Source organism: Nelusetta ayraudi, unplaced genomic scaffold (genome assembly GCF_046127955.1).
Source record: "Nelusetta ayraudi isolate G7.1 ecotype Tasmania unplaced genomic scaffold, CSIRO-AGI_Nayr_v1 ptg000027l, whole genome shotgun sequence".
NCBI lineage: Eukaryota > Metazoa > Chordata > Actinopteri > Tetraodontiformes > Monacanthidae > Nelusetta > Nelusetta ayraudi.
The window spans coordinates 2,213,557-2,232,997 of record NW_027466077.1 but is presented as its reverse complement, the minus strand read 5'-3'; the positions used below and the strand labels follow the sequence as shown (position 1 = coordinate 2,232,997).

At 45.9% G+C, this 19,441-nt stretch overlaps 1 protein-coding gene and 1 long non-coding RNA gene across 2 annotated transcripts in view; one reads left to right on the top strand and one right to left on the bottom strand.

The window, feature by feature from the left end:
- anks1b (ankyrin repeat and sterile alpha motif domain containing 1B) overlaps nucleotides 1-19,441 on the bottom strand; it is a 149,699-nt gene that overhangs the window by 67,554 nt on the left and 62,704 nt on the right. The window contains exons 10-11 of the mRNA XM_076030124.1: nucleotides 16,471-16,599; nucleotides 4,142-4,301 (exon numbers count right to left, since the gene is read on the bottom strand). Of these exons, the coding sequence (XP_075886239.1) occupies nucleotides 4,142-4,301; nucleotides 16,471-16,599 (289 nt within the window). The remainder of the gene's footprint in view (nucleotides 1-4,141; nucleotides 4,302-16,470; nucleotides 16,600-19,441) is intronic.
- On the top strand, nucleotides 4,028-4,686 carry LOC142890841 (uncharacterized). The gene is made up of 2 exons (XR_012927135.1): nucleotides 4,028-4,061; nucleotides 4,156-4,686. It is a non-coding gene; the product is annotated as an uncharacterized LOC142890841 (long non-coding RNA).

Sequence of the window (19,441 nt, the reverse complement as noted above, 5' to 3'; positions counted from 1 at the left end):
CGTGACTAATCTGCCTTCAAAAAAGGAATCCGGTTGCAAAACGTTTTGAAAGAAGTGAGAGCGCAAAAATGTTGCACCAAACCCCCCCCCCCCATATATGACCTATATAGTGTGGAAAGAAAAGTTCCCACAAGGCGAAATGCACTGCAGGGGACGCGCACAACCCGGGTCGAAACAAAACACAAACACACACACACCGCTGTGTCCGTCACAGGATGGCTGTTTACCAGTTGGGGGGAACATGTGTTTATCTCGGGAGGAGACGCTGTGAAAGACAAAGGCAATTCCACTGTCTGACTCATACGTGACAGGCAGTCTCGTCTGCGGGTCCCTCCTCAACACCTCGCCTGCTAGCCTGCCTGCCTGCCTGTCTGTCTGTCTGTACTCTCACCTGCAGTGCATTGGTGCTGTTGCTGAAGCAGAACATCCACCAGCAGCTACTGATCGAGTCTGAAGGTCCTTACAAACCGGGCAATAGGCAAAGCGACGTGACGCGAATAAACAACGCGAAAACGCCGATATTTCGCCGGCAAACTTTTCCTGGACACATCTAGCGCGAGGCAAATATGCGTATAAAATTCGTGAAATTCTTAAAGTGAATAAAGTTTTCCGCTGTTTCAACGGAGTCGACAACATCCTCAAGTGATGATGTCCTGGTGATGGCTGAATTCAAAAAGAAAAAGAAAAAGAACAGAAGTCTTTGGGTACACCCAATACTGTTCTTGAGAGAGGAGATGGGTGAGTACAACTCGACGACCCAAGAGGCCAAATCTTACCCAGTTAACTTTCACCAGTACTTCAGAATGTCCGTCGGACTGCTCCGTCAACTGGCTCCCCGTTTGCAGAGGGAGACAACAAATTACCGATTGATCCGAAAAGTCTGGATGTGACGTCATCGCCATGTCAACATCATTTCTGATTGGTCAGAGGTCCAGTCGTTTCGCCTTTATCGCCCCATGGAAATTTCGCTGTCAATGTGGAAGGTTGCATTGACTTCAAGAAGGTTTAAGAAAAACAAAATTATTTGCCTCGCAAATTCGCTCTCGGTGTGTAAGGACCTTTAGGCCCTTCAAATGTGTATTATCTAATATTTCGCCTTTGTTGTTTCCATATATGACAACATCGGCTTGCCACATGTGACAGGTTGTTGTGTCATCGTCCCAGCAGTCTCGCGCGACATTCTCCCTGCTCGACACGGCAGACTTTGCAAGCGAATATACAACCCGTCACGCCAGATGGAACGTTTCCCCGAATCCTTTGGATTTATCTCACGTCATCATCAGGTAAGGACAAGTGTAAAGCGTTTGGAAAGGGGAAGCAAAAACGTGGAGGGCGCTTTGGCAACGTATCTATCACATTCGAGCAGAGCAAAGAGATTTATTACAGTGGGCCCTCAGCCATGTGTCACCGCCCCGTGGCGAGCTGCACTGCATCGTGGTGTTTAAGTAAACTAGAGAAGGGCCATTTTATCCGCCAAGAAAAGCATTTAATGCTATTTTTTTAGGTTATTTTTCAGTATGGCAGCATCCGTGCTAATCTCTTCAGCTGCACCTTGCCACAGCTCTCCTTCCTGGTCTTGCATGGTTTTTCAGGGGCCCTTACACCTCCCACTTCTTTGTGCATTTAAAAGAAATGGATGAAGTGGAGGGACAATGGCCCATCCACATATGTATTCCGCACGCATTACAAATGATGTGCGCGCCGCGTGCAAACACATCTGCAGCCGAGTGCCGCGGCAGAAATGAATCCTCTCATTTGTAAGAAATGAAATTCCATCGGAGAGGACGCTGTCTATTATAGCGAGTTTAATCCCAAGTTAATACAACAATAACTGCCACAGGACTCCCTGAGTCGCAGGATTATGCGCAGCGGTGTGTGCCCGGCGTGCTTTACATCATAAAGAGGAGATTCCCATTTGTTTGGTGTCAGGAATGACAGCTGCTGAGATGGGATGCATTTTTGTGCGATCGGTCATGAATACATCATCTGACGTGCTTCCATCCTGGCGGTTGGGAAAAGGTTCAGGATCCAAGAGATATATATATATATAAATATATATATATGACTCAATCCAAGGATTAAATGCTTCAAAACAACTGGAAGTTATTTTTTAGGTGTGTAGCTGCAGTCCGTTGACAGTGACTGCACAGGTTTTGGCTACGGCACACGTGGTTCAAACTATGTAAAAACTTGGTTGCGTGGGATAAAATGTGCATGGATGAAGTCAGAAAGAAAGACGTTGGACACCTTTGACTTTTGTCACAATCATTCCATTGTGGGAGGATAATTTCGAGTACTTCTGAAAAAAACGGTTGCATGTTGTTCACAACAGTCCTCCTACCGCTGTTCATCGTTGAAAAGAATACGAGCAATAACCTGTATTATGTAGCTTATTTCACCACTCTGTAGCCAGCCTTCATGAAGAGTGGGGGTAGTTTGTTTTGGTGGATACATGCATCACTGTGCCATTAAAGTGATTAAAGTCCAGACGGATTACACTTCCAGAGTGACTCACTCTGTCTCCTAATTCTTCGCTGTTGTTACAGACATAAATCAGAGGTGGAAGTATGTGGGTGCATCAACTGCAATTTAACTGCACTGGACTTTTAGTGTAAAAGTATCATGTTTGGAAATATTTTGACAAATTTTTAACTTATGTTCATCTTATTTACACAGTAACACAGTAAGATTCATGGCGTAATACGATAATGAATCCCCTTTGTATTCATTTATATTCATAGTGGTTCTCTTGTGTTTTGATAAGGAAAAGGAGAGTGGTTTCTCTTCGTAAATCATCTACAACTACTGAGGAATAATTGACTTATTCTCTGCTTCTATCATATTCCCATCATTTATTTGTGATGCCTCCCTTATATGCACAGCGTCCCTCCCTCTTTGCTCTTCGCTGTCTGATGTTCTTCCAAGACTTGATGTTGAGAAACCGGCTCGCGGCTCATCTCCAATTAGCCTCACACGTGGAAAGACTCAAAGAAGCAATCTGGTGTAATTGCCCCCCGCCGTGTCACACATTCACGAGTGTGCCTGAGACGACCCGCCAGCCATCCCGTCCCCTCACAACCTTGTCCGACCTTTTCCCATCCCTTCCCAACCAGCAAAAGACCTAAACTCTAACCACACATTTCTAAGCACCTTCGCAAAAAGTAAACCGAACACACATCAAGCTCTTCATTTTTCGTTTTGCTGCTCTTCTTCCTCTCCCACATGCAGTGCTGAGAAACTCTTCACCTTCATCTTCACTCCGTCTTTATATTTGCCTCCGGCTGGGTCAGGTAACAGCGCTCAGAGAGCTGAGACCAAACATGACACCCACACAGCTCACTCACATTATACCAGCAATTTTCTACAAAAAGGCACTTTTGACATTAATCAGCCAATCTCTTTGAGCTCCCCCTCTCTCACATATGCATGCAAGAAAACACACACAGACACACACACTCAACGCATGGCAAGAGTTTGGCCCGCCACCGTGCCGAAGCCAATCAACCCACAACACACCAACCGTGACAACAATGCAAAACAAAACACACCGAGCCCTGTGGTTGCCTCTGTTGGTGGGGTGTCACTAGCAAGGTAGTTCCCATGGCAACATACAGGTGACTCACCAGTCTGCGATGCAGTTGCCGTGACAACCTGCGGTGTGTTGCATCACTATGGGAGCGGAGAGCACTGTGGGTGTTTGTTGTCGTGGGTGATCAAGTAAAAAGTGCCGCGGGTCGATCGACTAATGAGGGAGCAGATTCGGCTGACGGGTCCGATGCGGTCATCAATTCAGTTGGGGGAGGTTTAATGCACTCTTTAACCATCTTTGCTTTCAGTACCAGACTCTGAAAAACAGCCTATTTTGCCGTATGTTCATTGCATCCTGCAATAAATGCTACATTTTAGCTTCCTGTTCCAAATGATTCTTTGGAATCAAACGCTCAGATTTTTTGCACTGCAGATTGTCTACATTCCATGATGAAATCACTCAATCACGCAATCAAAATCCCATCAGTCACATCACACCTGAACTCCTCCGGACCTCCAGCATACAAGTCCAGGTTTGTTGATTAAAAGCCTAAAATCTTTTTTTTTTGATTTGTTCACACATTTTTAAAAAGGACATTTGACTATTTCCTACCATTTCCTGTGCAGGCGTTGAGTCTGTGGCTGATGTCTAGGGAGCAGGGTTTGCGAGTCACGGCGGTGGTCACCGACTCATACGGGTTGTCCTCGTCCTCTGGCAGGAAAACATCCAGCGATGGAGAGGTGACGATCTCTGCAGAGTATTTATTTGAGTCCTGCAAGGAAAAACAGAGATGAAAACAAGCATCATTACCATCAACGTAGGTCGTGCACAATCGACTCCGGCAGGAACGGCACTCGTGGAGCTCAACACAAACCCACTGTTAATTCTATCGATGTAGCCATGCTGGCCCATTATCTGTTTTTCTTCCAGGAGACTCATACATTATGCAACAGGTTAATTCCTTGTGTTTTGAAAATGGAGGTGCAGAGACGTTCACTGCATTCAGGTGTCATTATAAAAGACAGACGAGAGAAAGACCAGACAGATATTGGATTGTTTGAGAACCGTGTTCATCTCTTGCCTCACCTTTGAGCGAAGGTGCATCATGACAAACAAGAAGGAAAAATAAAGAACAACCAAACACATTGCCTCCGTAATCTCAGCCTGGGGCTATGACTGAAGTCGGACTGCTCTCACGCAGACGGGTTATCGAGAAAGATTTAGGCCAACGTTCAAAGCAAACACTCAAAGTGAAGAGGGGGGGGGGGAATAAATCTTTTCTTCACGCTTTTCAGTCCTGGTGACTTTCTTGGAGAGTCTCAAGGGTCCTTTGAGGACGCTGGCTTTAAAATCTATGTTTGATGAGGTAAAAAAGACTCTTAATTTCAATTCAAAGTTATTTCGATACGCTTCTAATCCCCTCAATACGATTCGAAAGAGACAACAGGACCGGTCGCTGTCAAGAATAAAATTGCTTCAGGGCCTCGGCGCATGGCCCAAGTCGAGGGAAAACAACTTGAGAGCTGGGACAGGAAAAACCCTCCAATAGTTCAACAACAGGCTGGGGGTGAAAAACAGTGCGGACTGAGAGATTCCAGTTGGGACAATGTTCTCGCTGTTTTGCTTCGGGACAGACACAGCTTTCTCCTGCCCTCCGTATCTATTAATGAGTCTGGATGAAAAGCAGAGACAGAAATAAATGTGTGAACAAAAGCCAGCAGGTGGTTCAAAGACCAGAGGGACATAAATGGTGACATAAATCCAAAAGATTTTGGATAGCCGTCCATCCGGTGTGCCCGGTTGCTGAGACCCTGCAGTGACTGACAGCTGCTGCTCTGCTGCTGGTCTCTCACTCAGGTTGTTTAAACTTGCCCGACCTTTTCAGGCTACCACCATACGGGGCGCTTCACGTCCATTAGGTTAAATGCTGAGGCGGCTTCTGCAGAGAACCAGCAGCCTGTGAATGATGCGTTTGCCATGTTCCCTGCTGGGAAGATGATCTCCACCGCCAGCGACCGCAGCAGCAGCAGCAGCAGCAGCAGCAGCAGCAGCAGCAAGCCTGACTTTCATCTGAGCGTCTGTCCTAAAATCAGCAACGTCCACCTCTATCCCCAGTGTGTTTGTATATAACAAGAGTCCTGTGTAGTTCAACGCAGCAGTCACCACCTCAGCCGGCCAATTTGATCTCTCCAAACTCTGCGGGATCAGATTCAGCAGCAGGTGTCTGCAGGGCTCACTGGCCCAAGTTCGTCTGCCAACTTTTGCCTGCTTTTATCACAGTCACAGACCAGCAAAGGAAAAAAAAGAAACACTCCTTGGCAAACAACCTTCAAGCGGCATAAAAAAAAAGTGGAAAAACTCATTTAGCTACGCGAGGCACCGGCACTGACAACACATTTCACACAGATGCAAAACACATTTTTTTTTTTTTATCTAAAGCACTCAATCCAGCAGTTATGTTCTCTGTATTTCGTTTTTTAAATGATATTAAACGTGGAATGCTGATCTACACATCAGCTATGACATCAATGAGTGTGAACAACAGGGCTCTGCAGACTCAAAGGAACAAAGGTCTTTATTTGTAGATGACTAATCCAAAGTAAAGAAAGCATCTCTCCGGGACCTTTCTGTGTCCGTGTTCTCCATGGGTATTCTGGGGACAAATTCCGATTGCACCTTGAAGCAGAATTGAAGAAAAGGTCGAGTCCGGAGAGCCCAGAACCAAAAGGTCCCTTATCTCCAAGGCAGATGTGTACCCGGGAAGAATGAAAAACAAGACTGATTGATGTGAAGTGGTGGAAAAGGTTACAGGGGCGAGAGTCATTTCAGCCCAAAGAGACAAAACATTTCCCTCCAGTTGCAGCAAAGCCTCTCCTGGTGACTGCCATCTTCTTCACATACTTTTGCCCCTACAATGCGTCCTCATTCCTGGAGGAACCAACCTGACAACCTGCACCTTGCACGCTGCTAATGGGATCGTGCAGAAGGTAGACACCGTGCTGATGAGTTGTGGGTGTGGCGATGCTTGTTCTCCACTCCCTCTTCCCTCTGTTTCACAGCCATTACTCTTCGCTGCGTGCTACTACATTACCCAGACTGCATCGAGCCATCAATCAAAGGCAGCGCACACTCAAAATGGATTAATCATCCTGGCTGGCAGAGCAATCAGCCCCATGATGATTCCGCTCACACCCTCTGCAACTAAGGCCAATTCTTTTTTTCCTCCTTCCTCCCTCTCTTGCTCTCGCTCTCTATTGCTGCACTTTATTAAAAGACCTATAAACTGTAGCAACTCCCTCTCCCGTCCTTCCATCTCCATCAGCACTCAATTAGACCACCATTAAGAGTTAATGGAGGCCTCGTCGGTGTTTCAGGCTCTGGAGCCGCAGGTGGCCGCTGCCTCAGATGATGTTGATTTGACGTGACGTCTCAGTTAGCCGTGGGTTTCACTCAGCAGCAGATGGAAAAAGGACTGAAGGGGCCATTAAGACCTGCTGGCAGTTCACCTTCTTGTAAAGTCACACAAAAAACACTTCCAAGTTAGAAACTCATTTGATGGCTCAAAATAAAGGTGCAATAAATCATCGAAGAGTCACACTGAGAGTTAGGGGCAACTTGAAGTGGTAGATTCATCAAGCCCGCCTCATACAGAGTGTTTGCGTTCACTTATTCTGCCTGATTACGCTGCATTTTCCTCTGATTTCTTAAAGGTGAGAGAAAATTGAAACAACCTGATTAAAGTGGCAAGATTGTGCCTGCAGGAAGTGATGCATACTGCCTTGTTCATTGCAGACCAAAGCATCAGTGTGGGTGCAAAACAATCGTATAAGTAATGCACAAATATAGTTGCAATTTCATCCAAAGACTGGCTTTCATTCAAACGCCGTGGCTAATATTACTTTGTTTGCCTGATTCTTTAGCGCTCCAACCAACGGCAAACACTGTATTTTAACACAGACAGAGAATACAATAGAACGTAGAAGTGCATCGAGCAGGAAGAGCTTAAATTAGGCTAAAGTGGTTTAAATAGAAACATAAACAAGCACAACAATAGCATCTACGGGAAGTCTTTGTAAACAGTCCTGCTTCCTATTATTTCAAATGTAAGACAGCGGCGTAATCAAGGGTATCAATTACCTCGGCCTCATTTATTAAGCGTAATTGCCAAGATGTCTGCGAGAGTGAACGCGTAGACTTGGGATTTCTAAAATGCAGCAAGTGCACCGACGCCACTGATTGAGGAGGAGGGAAAACAATCGCTCAGAAAGAGAATCCTCTGTAGTGTCTTTAGGGAAGAGAGAGAGAGAAAAAAAAGGAAACCGGAGAGGGGAAATGAATAGAGAACAGGAAATGGCTGAGAAATGTGCCTGAAATCATCCTTAAAACTGGGGCTGGATAAGCAGACTCAACCATGATCTGTGATGGAAATTAATTTCTCACTCGGCCAGTTTATCACTATCCACACCATTCATTTATCCCCTGCCTCTTTTATCAGCTCTGCATCTAAATAAATCTCTGGCTTCCATTCCAGCTGCATGTGTGCAAGGAGAAGGAAAAAAAGAGAAGGAATGAGGCACAGAGGTGACGGGGGTAACGAGAGCCGAGAAGAGGGAGGAGAAGATGGGGGGCCGGGTGGGGGGGGACAGCAGGTAGATCAAAAAGAACAGACGCAACGCTCACTCGCACAGGTGCAGGAAATCCAACTTGCAAGCGGCAAAGGGGTTTTTGCAGGGAGTTGATGCGAGTTGGAAGCGGGAAAACTTTCTCACACATGCAAACGAAAGAGAGACGCGTGAGGCGAGCAGAGGCGACATGTTAGATGGGAAAGCAAAGGCATCAAAAATGCATCAAAGCCATTTGAGCGACAGCAGGAAAGCGCTCCGTGTCCGGAAAGGTCAGCGGCAGGAAGGAAGTCCCCCCGCCCCCCGGCTGCAGGCCCCCGTGCAGCCCGGCCCCACGGATTAAATCAGAGCCACGGCGGCTTCTTCTACCTGATCTGTCCGAGGAGGTCCGCGCTCGTCCTCCAGCTCCGCCTCGCCAGGGGAGAGTTTTGAGTTTTGGTGAGGGGGTGCAAGGAGTGTGAGAAGAGAACTCCGAGCCGTTGGGATGCGAGAACTTCCCCTCTGACAAACACAACGCGCTCAGTCTTCGCTGGCTTCCCGCCCTCCGGGCCGACCCTCCCTCCCTATCTGTTGCCGGCAGAGATAGCGCACAGAGACGCCAGTGTCTGAGCGGCACAGGAAGCAGGCAGACAAACAGAGGCCTCCTCTGGCCACTAATTAGCAGGTTGCATGCTGCTCCCGTACGACTGCGGAGGGCCAGATTAAACGCTCGGGAGTGTTTTTGAGCGTGTGTGTGTGTCAGACGGCGCCTGCGCATGTGACCGAGAGCGGGTCGGCCGTTACTGTGTTATTACACTGGCACGGTTGTTTGTAACGCGTCCGCACGCTGCCGATTTAAAGGTTGCGATCATGTGAGAGATTAGCCGCATACTTCTTTTAGCACAGCTTGTTTTGTTCATAAAATGTGCGTGTGCGTGTGTGTGTGTGTGAGTGTGCGTGCGCTCGTGCCCAAAGCTGATAACCCAAATAGGAAATGTGCTGCAGCTTTGGTCACGTCCATGGAACTTCTATCTGACAGCGCTTCCTCTCCGTTCCAACTCTCCGGCACCGACGGGCCACTTGGTGCGCTGTACACAAAGTTCAAAGGCCATCAGATATGAATAGAAGCTATAATTTGCTGGCATTTCCTCATGGAGGCTATTTGATTAGAGTGAAAAGGGGAGGGGTGGGACACCAGCGAGGACAATGGACCCTGTGAGGACTGCAACAAGGGGGGGAGAGGACGGCGGCGGCGTGAAAATAAGGAGAACTTGTGGAATTTGAAGATGGAATGTGAGCTGAAAGTCAAGATTAAAACAGAAGCGCACTCAAATTTTATCAAGTGAGTGGAAACAATACTTTTCCAGAGAATGAGACTTCTTTAATGCATTGTGCATTGTTTTCAAAAGCTGGCAGATCTACAAATACCTTTTATTTATTTACCCCTCCCCCCCACCCCCCCTAAACTAAAGTGCATTTTTATCAACTTCAAATGCGAGGATTGAAGCAGGAAAAGGCTAAAAGTGGATTTCCAGGGAGGTAAAGTTGAAAGGGGTCACGGTAGGAGAAAGAAAATGAGGATATAAAGCGGCAGAAAAGATGAAGAGAGCGAGGGAGAAACAGAGCGAGGTGCGGCTTGGTCAGAGGGGCGAGCGGAGGGAATCGCCTCGCAGAATTGGATTTCCCTCCGTGGCAGGCTAATCCCACAGGAATCAACGAGCTGAGCCACCCATGGGACGCCGACAGTCACTCCTCACCCACAAAATAACACCCTTCACAGTGTCGGCGGCGGGCTGAGTGCGGGCCGAGCCGCGGCTTCCCCAGGCTCCCCGCTCTTTCATCCCTCAGCAGCCGCAGAAAGCAGCCGCGGCGAGAAGCTGCCGCTTGACGGGGAGGGGCCGCCGACACCCGACTCCCACTGCGGCGAAACGCGAGACTGACAACTGCGGAGGAGGTAATGGAGCGAGTGCCACCTCCTCAGGTTCTCTGCATACTGCGAGGAGAGTTTGATGGAGTTTACTCTCGAGTGCTTTGTTTTAAAGGCCACAAGTTATGTAAGACGCAGGGTTTTTTTTTTTTTTTCTCTCTCTCCATGCCCGCCAACAAATTTCCGTTGGACTCAACCAACACAATGTCAAATCTCAAGCTCGTCTAATGAATAGAATCAATTATCATAAGCTGTGTTCCATTACAGTTTGAAATTAGCGGGATTTCTAAAAATTTCGTAAAATCTCAGCCCGCGAGATTTACGAGAATTTAGTTTGCTTTTGTTTTGTTTGCTGTCATGTACGGTGGTTATATTTTTCTCTTTGATTACTCCTCCTCCATCCAAACATAACGCGCCATTACCACTTGAAGTGAACTGGTCACGTGACCCCGTGCGCCCCCCCCCCGCTGACGTGCAAATGCGGAAAAAGTGTTTCCATGACACTTTGGCGATATACCTCTACTGTATATTGATACGTCTGAAAAACCACCTCATGAGAGCGTCAAATCCTCTCAGCCATATTTGCAAGTTTACTGTTGGTGTTTCCATTGGCAGTTTTTTATTGCCATATTTAGGTTTTGCGCAACTCTAAATATCATGGAAACGCAGCTATAGATACGTCTGCATATGATGAAATACGTCCACTCTAATTAAGAGCATATAAATATTCCTGTCCTTGAAGCTCGTTTATTTACGTTATTCATAAATATGTAAAAAAAATCCAGACATGCCCTTATCTCAATCCGTCACCTGGGTTTGCCTCTATGTGTGCGTTTGCCACATGCTAATGCTAATCCCCGAGCGTGAGCTCAGTTCGAAATACACGTAGCAACACTAAAGGGTTGCCCTCATTCCACCACTCACCGCGGCACTCGTGACGCATTTCACGGCGAGGATGGTTTGCTCAAGGACACTTCAACAGCGGCTGCTCGGCTCGTAATATGCATCGGCGGCGCTCACACTTCTCGCAGTCTAGTGTTATTCTTCCGATTGGCTGTGTTCCTCCTCCTCCTCCTCTGCTGCTTTACCAACGTTTTCGCCTATTACACCACAAGGACGGCGAGGCATCTGCATCCCAAGCAGGAAATGATGGCAACACAAACAGGTTCCACCTCAGAGGAGGAACATCTCCAAATACTGAAGGACATCATCAGTCTGTGTTTGGGGAGAAATGGTATGTGACGGCAGCTGAAAGGTGTGGGTGTTGACGCAGTCTGCAGGGCATAAAAAGCCATTAGCACAACGATGCAGTAATCACAGTGAGACTGGGAGCAGCGGAGGAAAACGCGCGAGCAGAAGACATCTGTCCTGTCAGAGACACTGAAAATGCCTTTTAACCCGGAAAATGATGCCTTTCGCCAGATGCAAATTAGAAATTGAGAGGCTGCCGCAACTTTTGACTGCTGCGCGACGCGAGGCTTAATGAGGCGGCAAATCGAGGATTTCACGAGCCATTAAGGCAAGCGATCGCATCTGTACGAAGAGAAAAAATATATATGCCGCAACAAATAACAATATGCCTGAAATCCTGATTAAGCTGAAAATCCTGCATCCTCTCAACTGTCAGCAAGTCTGTGAACTTGTTGGCAAAATGTCATGTGAAATGCTTGCTAACTTTTTTTGGTTCTTTTTAAATAATTTTTGTGCGTAGGCGGCCAGTTGAGTCAGTGATAGAGATCCACAATTGGGATTCAAATTACTTCTTTGGACATATTTTTATAGGCAATAGGAATTTTGATAATTTTATTTTAATTTTATTTTAATATTTTTTTTTTTGCTTTGGTTTTGATTTCCCAAGCTGCCTGCTTTGTTTACCATCCTTGCCAAGCACTTTCAAACCACTCTGATTAAACCATCATCATCGTTTTCACACGATGACACACTTCCATTTGCCAGAGCACAATCTACTTCATTCTGCACGATCGCTGACCTCCCAGAAACACAGTTTTGTCGATTTCGCCCGGCGCTAATCTCACTCTGTACAAGTGCAGCATCGACCGACAACAGGCCGCACTGCATGAAAGCCACCTTGGAGAGATGGGGAGAAGGCAAAACTGGGGAAACGGAGAGGATGCTGCTGCAGCAGGTCAGCAGTGAAGCATGGGTTGTCTGCGGGGCACCTGCACTGACAGCGGCTGGGATTTGTCAATGGTGGGCATCCCACGCTGGATGCCTCGTGAATTTCTGAGTTGCCTGGCAACCTGACCAACCATGCTGTCTTCTCTATCGAAAACTGTCTTTTGATTATCCTCCTCCTTGTAGCGGCTCTGCTGAAAGTACACGTCACAAAGGATACCTCCCACACACACACACACACACACACACACACACACACACACACAGTCCTTCTGGCGTCAGACGGTGGGAAGAAACCTGCGGCTGGTGAGGGGAAGCTTCCCCTGTGTGTGCACGTAGGCCAGCATGTGTGCACACAAACAAACACACGTGACAGGCTGTAATGACATGCTAATTTCGTTGGCCCGCATTCAACACCGAGCGCATCGGCCACACAAACAATTTTGGGCTGTGTACCTGCGCGCATAACCAACGCTGAACAAACAAAGGTTGTACTTGGATGATCTGCGGGATGAATTCAGAACAGATGTAGAAGTACGCACACTCAAACAAGACAGCTTATGAATTTGCTCTGAATAAAATGAGTGAGAGAGATGAGTTGCAGGGGTTGCAGGGAGCAAATAATGTTTGTTTCGTTTTAAGCGTTGGTTTCAGCAGGAAGGCGGAAAGCAGATGGCTAAAAATTGTTTTAGACCTGACTGGAATACTAAGTGCAAAAGCAGAGAAAAAAAAGAAAACCAAAAATGGGAATATGAGCACATGAAAACCGTAAATGCAACCTACTGATCCAAATTAACAAGCAAGGTGACTCGGAATAATATAACAATGCCATAACTCTATAATTACAATCTACGAATGGTGCTACAAGTATTTTAATGAATGCTCCACTGCTTATTAGACTGAATTAAGGTGGATTTTAGCATGTTGCACATATTTTACAGCAATATTTCCTTGTCAACATGAGGTGAAAATACACAGCCATCACCTAATTAACATTTTTCTAATGCCAAAGTCAGGCTGGAGCGCTACTTAAAAATTTTCCACACTAGCAAGCTCCGGCCTCATTAAACCAGGAGGACCAGCACAAAATATCAGTCATGGTCATAACTGGATATCGCAAAAGAAAAAAAAAATCCGCAAAAGCTCTGCAGAACATTTTTCATGTCTAGCAAGACAAATACTATACTAGCAAGGATTGCAATAAGTGGCATTTAAAATTATGGGCGGCAGTGACTCATGTAGCTTGCAATTTTATGCAAAAGTTACAAAGTTATAAAAGTTGTGCAGATGGCTTTTATTGTCCAGTGCTTTGACTAAGTGTCTTGAGGGACAGCTGGGAAAGAAAAGAAAAAAAAAAACAACAACAAAAAACTGGGCGCTCAAACAGTCAGTGGCAAGTTTTAACACATTTCTGGTTAAGTTTGAAGTAAAATATAGAGCGACGCAAAGAGGAACACAGAGATGGAGAATAGAAAACTGGTAGAAAAAGAATTAGGCAAAGAGATCTCATGCGGGACGAGATGAAGGAGGACACACAGACAGGGACAGAAACTGGGTTTCCATTAGCCCTACAATTGTGCAAACCCTAAACCTCGCAATAAAAAACTGGTCATGGAAACACCTCAACTTGGAAAAACCTCACAAACATCGCTGAAAGATTTTGACGCTCACATGAGGTTATTTTTCAGACGCATCGATATAGAGGCACAGTATTTTGCAAAAGTGTCATGGAAACACATTTACGCATCAGTGGACCTGATGTATGCAGTCACGTGACCAGTTCACTTCAAGTGAAAATGGCGTGTCGTGTTTGAACGGAGGAGTAGACGGATTTTTTTCATACAAGTAATCAAAGAGAAGCATAGAGCCGAACAAGTGCAGTGTCTGAAGCTTTGGCCCTACTCCTGCAGGCTTCTTGCCTCATAAGACCAACAGACCCCTCGTTAGCGCAGCACCTGCATTAGGTTTCTTCCCTTGGAAGGCTTCATCTAAACTCCCTAGGAAGACTGCGTAGATAAAACACATTCCGACTCTGGCCGGTAACTTTCCCATCCCTTCACCTTCTGTTTTACAATTGTCTCTTTGTCCTCCTTATATGGAAATGTGCATGATGACGAAACCTGTGTACTATAAGGAGGTGATGTTCTCCTCAGGCACCTGTTTGATACCTGACTTCTTTGTAATAAACCTGTTTTTACGCAACTGAGTCGGTGTCCACGAGGATTCCTTCAGCATCCACACTTCACTGCTGCAACCTGAAGAATCCACCGTACAAGCGTAAAACAAACCAAAGTGAATGTAATTCCCACCAGATTTTACGAGAATTACGGTTTATGCGCTTCAAGCTATTCAATGAAAACAGCTGCAAATCGTAATTGTACTTTTGTCGAAATTTTAGAAATATCGCTTTAATTTGGTGAAACTGTCACGGAAATGCAGCTTGTGTCTCTACTGACGCTGCACAGATTTCTCTTTTGATGCAATCTCTTGTTTATTCAAAATTACAGGGAAAATTAGCACTGGGGCTAATTTGACGACACAATTCAATTTCTCTGCCCTGAATAGCTTCTCTCCATCCCACACATACACACTCAAACCCACGCTGATACAATCTGACGCCGCGCCAAAAAGTCAGACACACATTTGCACACACGCTGAAACTCACTGGACGCCCGGATGCCACAAAATACGCTCTGCGAACCCTCGTGCTTAAAATGTACACCCACATGCAGAGGGTTTATTTTTTCTCTCCCAGATTAAATTCCTTCTATGCGCCACCATGTAAGTGGTGCGTGCAGCGATGCAGGTGCAAACCTCTCCAGGCCGCCTGCCAGTCAGTCCGGCGCGCTGCCAGCCGACAAGACAGAAGCCCTGTTGTGTGGGTAAATGTCAGATGTCCTGTCGTTTGAGCCGGCGTGCATCTCGCCACTAAACAATCTCATCTGCAGCCACTTAGCAACATTTAGGAGGAGGCACTTAGAGGAGAGGATAGAACGGAGAGAAGGAAGAATACGAGGGAGAAAGGCGTAAAGAGGAGAGTGAGTGAGAGAGTAAAAGGAAGCAGAAAGAAACAATGTGAATTTCCCACTTGGGGCATCAATAAAGTTTTATTTTATTCTATTCTAAAGACAGAGGAGACGAGGGCTGGAAGGCATTACAAAGGAAGAAAAGTGCTACAGAATCCTGACAATCACCCTTCAGCAATGGCACCCCAAAGGCGGGCAAAATGTGTTTGTCCAAGTACAGAATTGACCCAAAATCAAAGGTTGCACTTCATGCGTAGGCCTCACTGGCTGAATATGGTTGTGCCACGTGCACACAATATTATACAATATGGAATGGGTGAGAAAACTTGTCTTTAATCGAGTCCATTACGGAGAACAGTGGCTCGTCTTTGCTCCGTCAACTTGTGAGACACGCAGGCTGTTGACGTGAAATATGTACAATGGATTAAAAGAGAGCTGTAATGACTATGACTAACCATAATTGTGTATAGACGTCAACAGAGCGTTAAAATTGGACGTGAAGATACAGCATTTCTCTATAATGAGGGCCTGTCACAATTGCAGCGGTGGAAGGCATGAGATGAATACTGAGTTTCTATAAGCACGTAGTGACGTTCACCACCAGGCTCGTATTGATCTCATCAAATACAAAATTCCAAACACACTGGGTGGTTTTTCATTAAGAGTTATCTGATTTTATATATATATATATATGTATATATATATATATATATGTGTGTGTGTGTGTGTGTGTGTGTGTGTGTGTGTGTGTGTACTTTTTTATTTCTTCAAAGCTCCTGCACTATGTCTTGTTCGTAAAAAGATAGAAAAAAACAACAACGAGGAAATAAATAAAAGAATTTGTTGCAATCAGGAGTGAGAAAACAGAGATGAAAAATGGCCACGAGCGGCACGAGAGCCAGAGAGTGACGGCTGCTGGACAGAGTATCCAGAGCTGCCAGCACAGCCAGTCGCTCAATTGATGGCTCATTCATTGTGTTCCCAAGGTAACCAGTGAAAGCATCCACTCAGAACAATGGCAACCTCACTCGCCGGTAATTTCACGGGATCAAAGCAGGACGTACATGATGCCCCTGTGTGCGTGTGTTGCTTTTTTTTTTTTTTTTTTTTAACCTTTATTATCAAGCTATGAAAATACAGCCATTAAATTTGTACTGCGTGCATTTTGCGGAATAAAGGTTTAAGCAGCAAGGACACAACATTCCGCTCCATGCAGCTGCTTCTCAGTTAAATCAGGACAAAGGCTCCTACCTGCAGACCGGCAAAGCCAAGGTTGCGGCAGCCATTGCAGGGCGTCAAGGCTTCCCAGAATCCCGTGGGGCCGCAACTCTTCTCTACCTCTTCCTCTTCCAGAGCGGGAGGAAGTGGCGGCGTGGGTCGCTGTTTGCCAAAAGAAATGACGAGAAGTTAGTAGAAATATGTATAAGGGGGAAGAAAGGAGGAAATATCAAAACGGTCCTGTTGTGATCTAATGAATCTAACCAGTAACATCAATTTATTACATCATGTTTGTTTTGCTGCTGTAATGAATTTCCTGGGACACTTTGCCCACCTGGAGGGAACTGTGTGTGTGAGCTAGAGAGAGAGAGAGAGAGAGGGAGAGAGCGAGAGGTCGGATGACTTTGACACAGCTTCAGTAAATAGTGCAGCAGCAGAGGACGCAGGTTGGGGAAGAGTCCATATCTGTGCAGCATGTTAGATAACGGCCAAGTGTCATATAATGCTCCTCCATGTGTCACAAGCAGCGAGGGGAAAGGAAGAGGAGTGGGAAAAAATACTATACGGAAAAAGTATATTTAGTAGAGAATAAAAAGGAGAGAAATGACAGGGAGAGAAGGGGGAGAACAGATGGAGGAAGGGAAAACGCAGCAGTGGGAGGTAGAAAAAAACAAAAAAAACAAAAAAACAAAAGGTCACCAACTCGCTCCAGATTGCAGCGGGCGATCTGCAACTCTGGAATATTGATTGACTTTAGAAATGGACAGCGGTCCCCGAGTTTGCACGCACCGCACCGTATCCACAAACAGCAGACACATGTCGTCTCTCCAAAGCATCATCACATATCCGCCCGGGTTCAAGCAAAAGCATAACATGAATTATTAATTGCTGGAGACTGCATTACTGATCAATATTACATCAGTTGGTTGTCCATGGGAAACCCCTTAAAGGGACAGATCGCTGTTGGGAAGATTTCTTCTATTGAAGCATGAGGAGACTGTTTTTTTTTTTTTTCCGCTGGCAGAGCAATTTTGCACCTTCATTAAATATTAAATGTTCACTTGATGCCAAGTTTGTCACGAACAGACTCAGAAAATGCGCGGACTGTATTCTTTTCCCACATTTATGAAACCATGGCGCCAGAACACAGTGTTACCCCTCAGTTTACAGTAAACACTCGCCCTCGAGAGAGAAAGAGAGACGACGCCACTCGGCGTGCCATTATAGAAGGAGCGAGAAGGGGAGAACACGCAGGCAGGCGCAGGCAGCTGTGTGGCCGGCACAGCGGAAGAAATGCTCTGACTTGGAAGTGTTTCGTGCAGTGATTTGCAAAAACATCTCCTCCCTTCAACGCTGACAAGATCAGAGGGATTTTTTTTTTTTTTCAATTGAAGTTTATGGTCAGTCAAAGACGACAATTATGACGGCCTTTTTTTCATTCTGAATGTTTGAAATGGAATACAATGACAATGACAATTTGAGTGTGTTGCAGTAATTCCAAACCATGGCTTCCGTTTTTGTAACCTTGTTTTTTTTTAATCGCAATGTTTCATATCAAGAATTTATATGATGCATGGATCTTTTTTTTTTTTTTTTTACCAGAAAAGCCTCCAATTCAAAATGAACTTTCAACATAATGCAGGAACAATGTTGCAGAGGCAACTTAGCCCAGTGTTTGCAAGTTTTAAAACTGGATGGCTTTTCTTGCTCTTCTGTCATTTCTGCCAAATTATAAACCAGAATTTGTGGGTGGCCAGTATTAGCATTTTAAATGCTACCATCTCGGAGAAAGGACACATTGATTGGCATTCATGGCATTTTTTTTTTTAACCTGACCCAATTACATCCTGAATCATAAAGTGAGGGGGAAGAACATTGAGAGTAATATTTGAATGGCTGTCCTTCAATTTTAGAAGAGAACACTTCAATGCTGCATGAACCAAAAAAAAGGACCAACTAGAGGGACTTCCTCTCAGAGACACACAGCCTCCTTTATCTCACATCTTACATGCACGCGCACACAGACACACACCACAAAATGGTGGGACTCATCTGAATACAAGACGCACACATACCAACCTTACATTCCCATCACGCTGTTTACAATAGACTTACACACGACTCTCGGTGGACTCTACATCAGATTCTTCCCACGTCTGCAACGACGCAAGTATGTATGTGTGTGCCGTCACTGGTTTCTGCAGGTTTTATTCATGTGGACACAAAATGCCTCACGTGCTAATGGCTCCGGCCAAATGCACAGACAGCAGCCCAGGGCCACATTAACACATCACCAAAGTCAGTAATGGAATACAAATTGGTGTTTATGGTGGAAATGGAGCCGAGGACACAATATGGGTTGAGATTAATACAGCCAGAATAAGTGGTGTGTGTGTGTGTGTGTGTGTGTGTGTGTGTGTGTGTATGTGTGTGTGTGTGTGTGTGTGTGTGTATGCACACCTGCTGCACACGCGCACACACACCTCAGTTTGCATTTCAGCAAAATTGGGCTATTGATCAGTGTGAGAATATCCCATCGCTGGTGTGTGCTTGAAGGAGTGGAATGAAAACACAAAGAGACGTGGCACAAGTGCAGATGTGCTCAATCAAATGTTTTTGGATTCCTCTCTGCATGGGTGTGTGGTGCTTTAGAGGCTCAGGTGCAGTGGGGGGGGTCATTGTGATAGATGACCTATGCGTCCTGCCGTGCGTCTGGCGAAATTGGAAAAAGAAATAAGGCTGGGGCGTCCCCGCCGCCACATGTTGAGCTGGGGGTTGGAGACAAGCTGCAGACAGCACGACGCAAACAAATTCCATCCGCTAAACTTAAACCAGTAAAGTGTAATCAAGATTTCTCTGCTGTGTGTCGGAGAAAACCTGTGGGTAGATGTGATTTAAATGACATGGTGATGTTAGAGAGGGGCAAGGAGGAGAGAACAAACCCACACCAAGACCGGCTCGCACGGGCAGGCTGCTCACAGATACTTGAACACACGCGCAATGA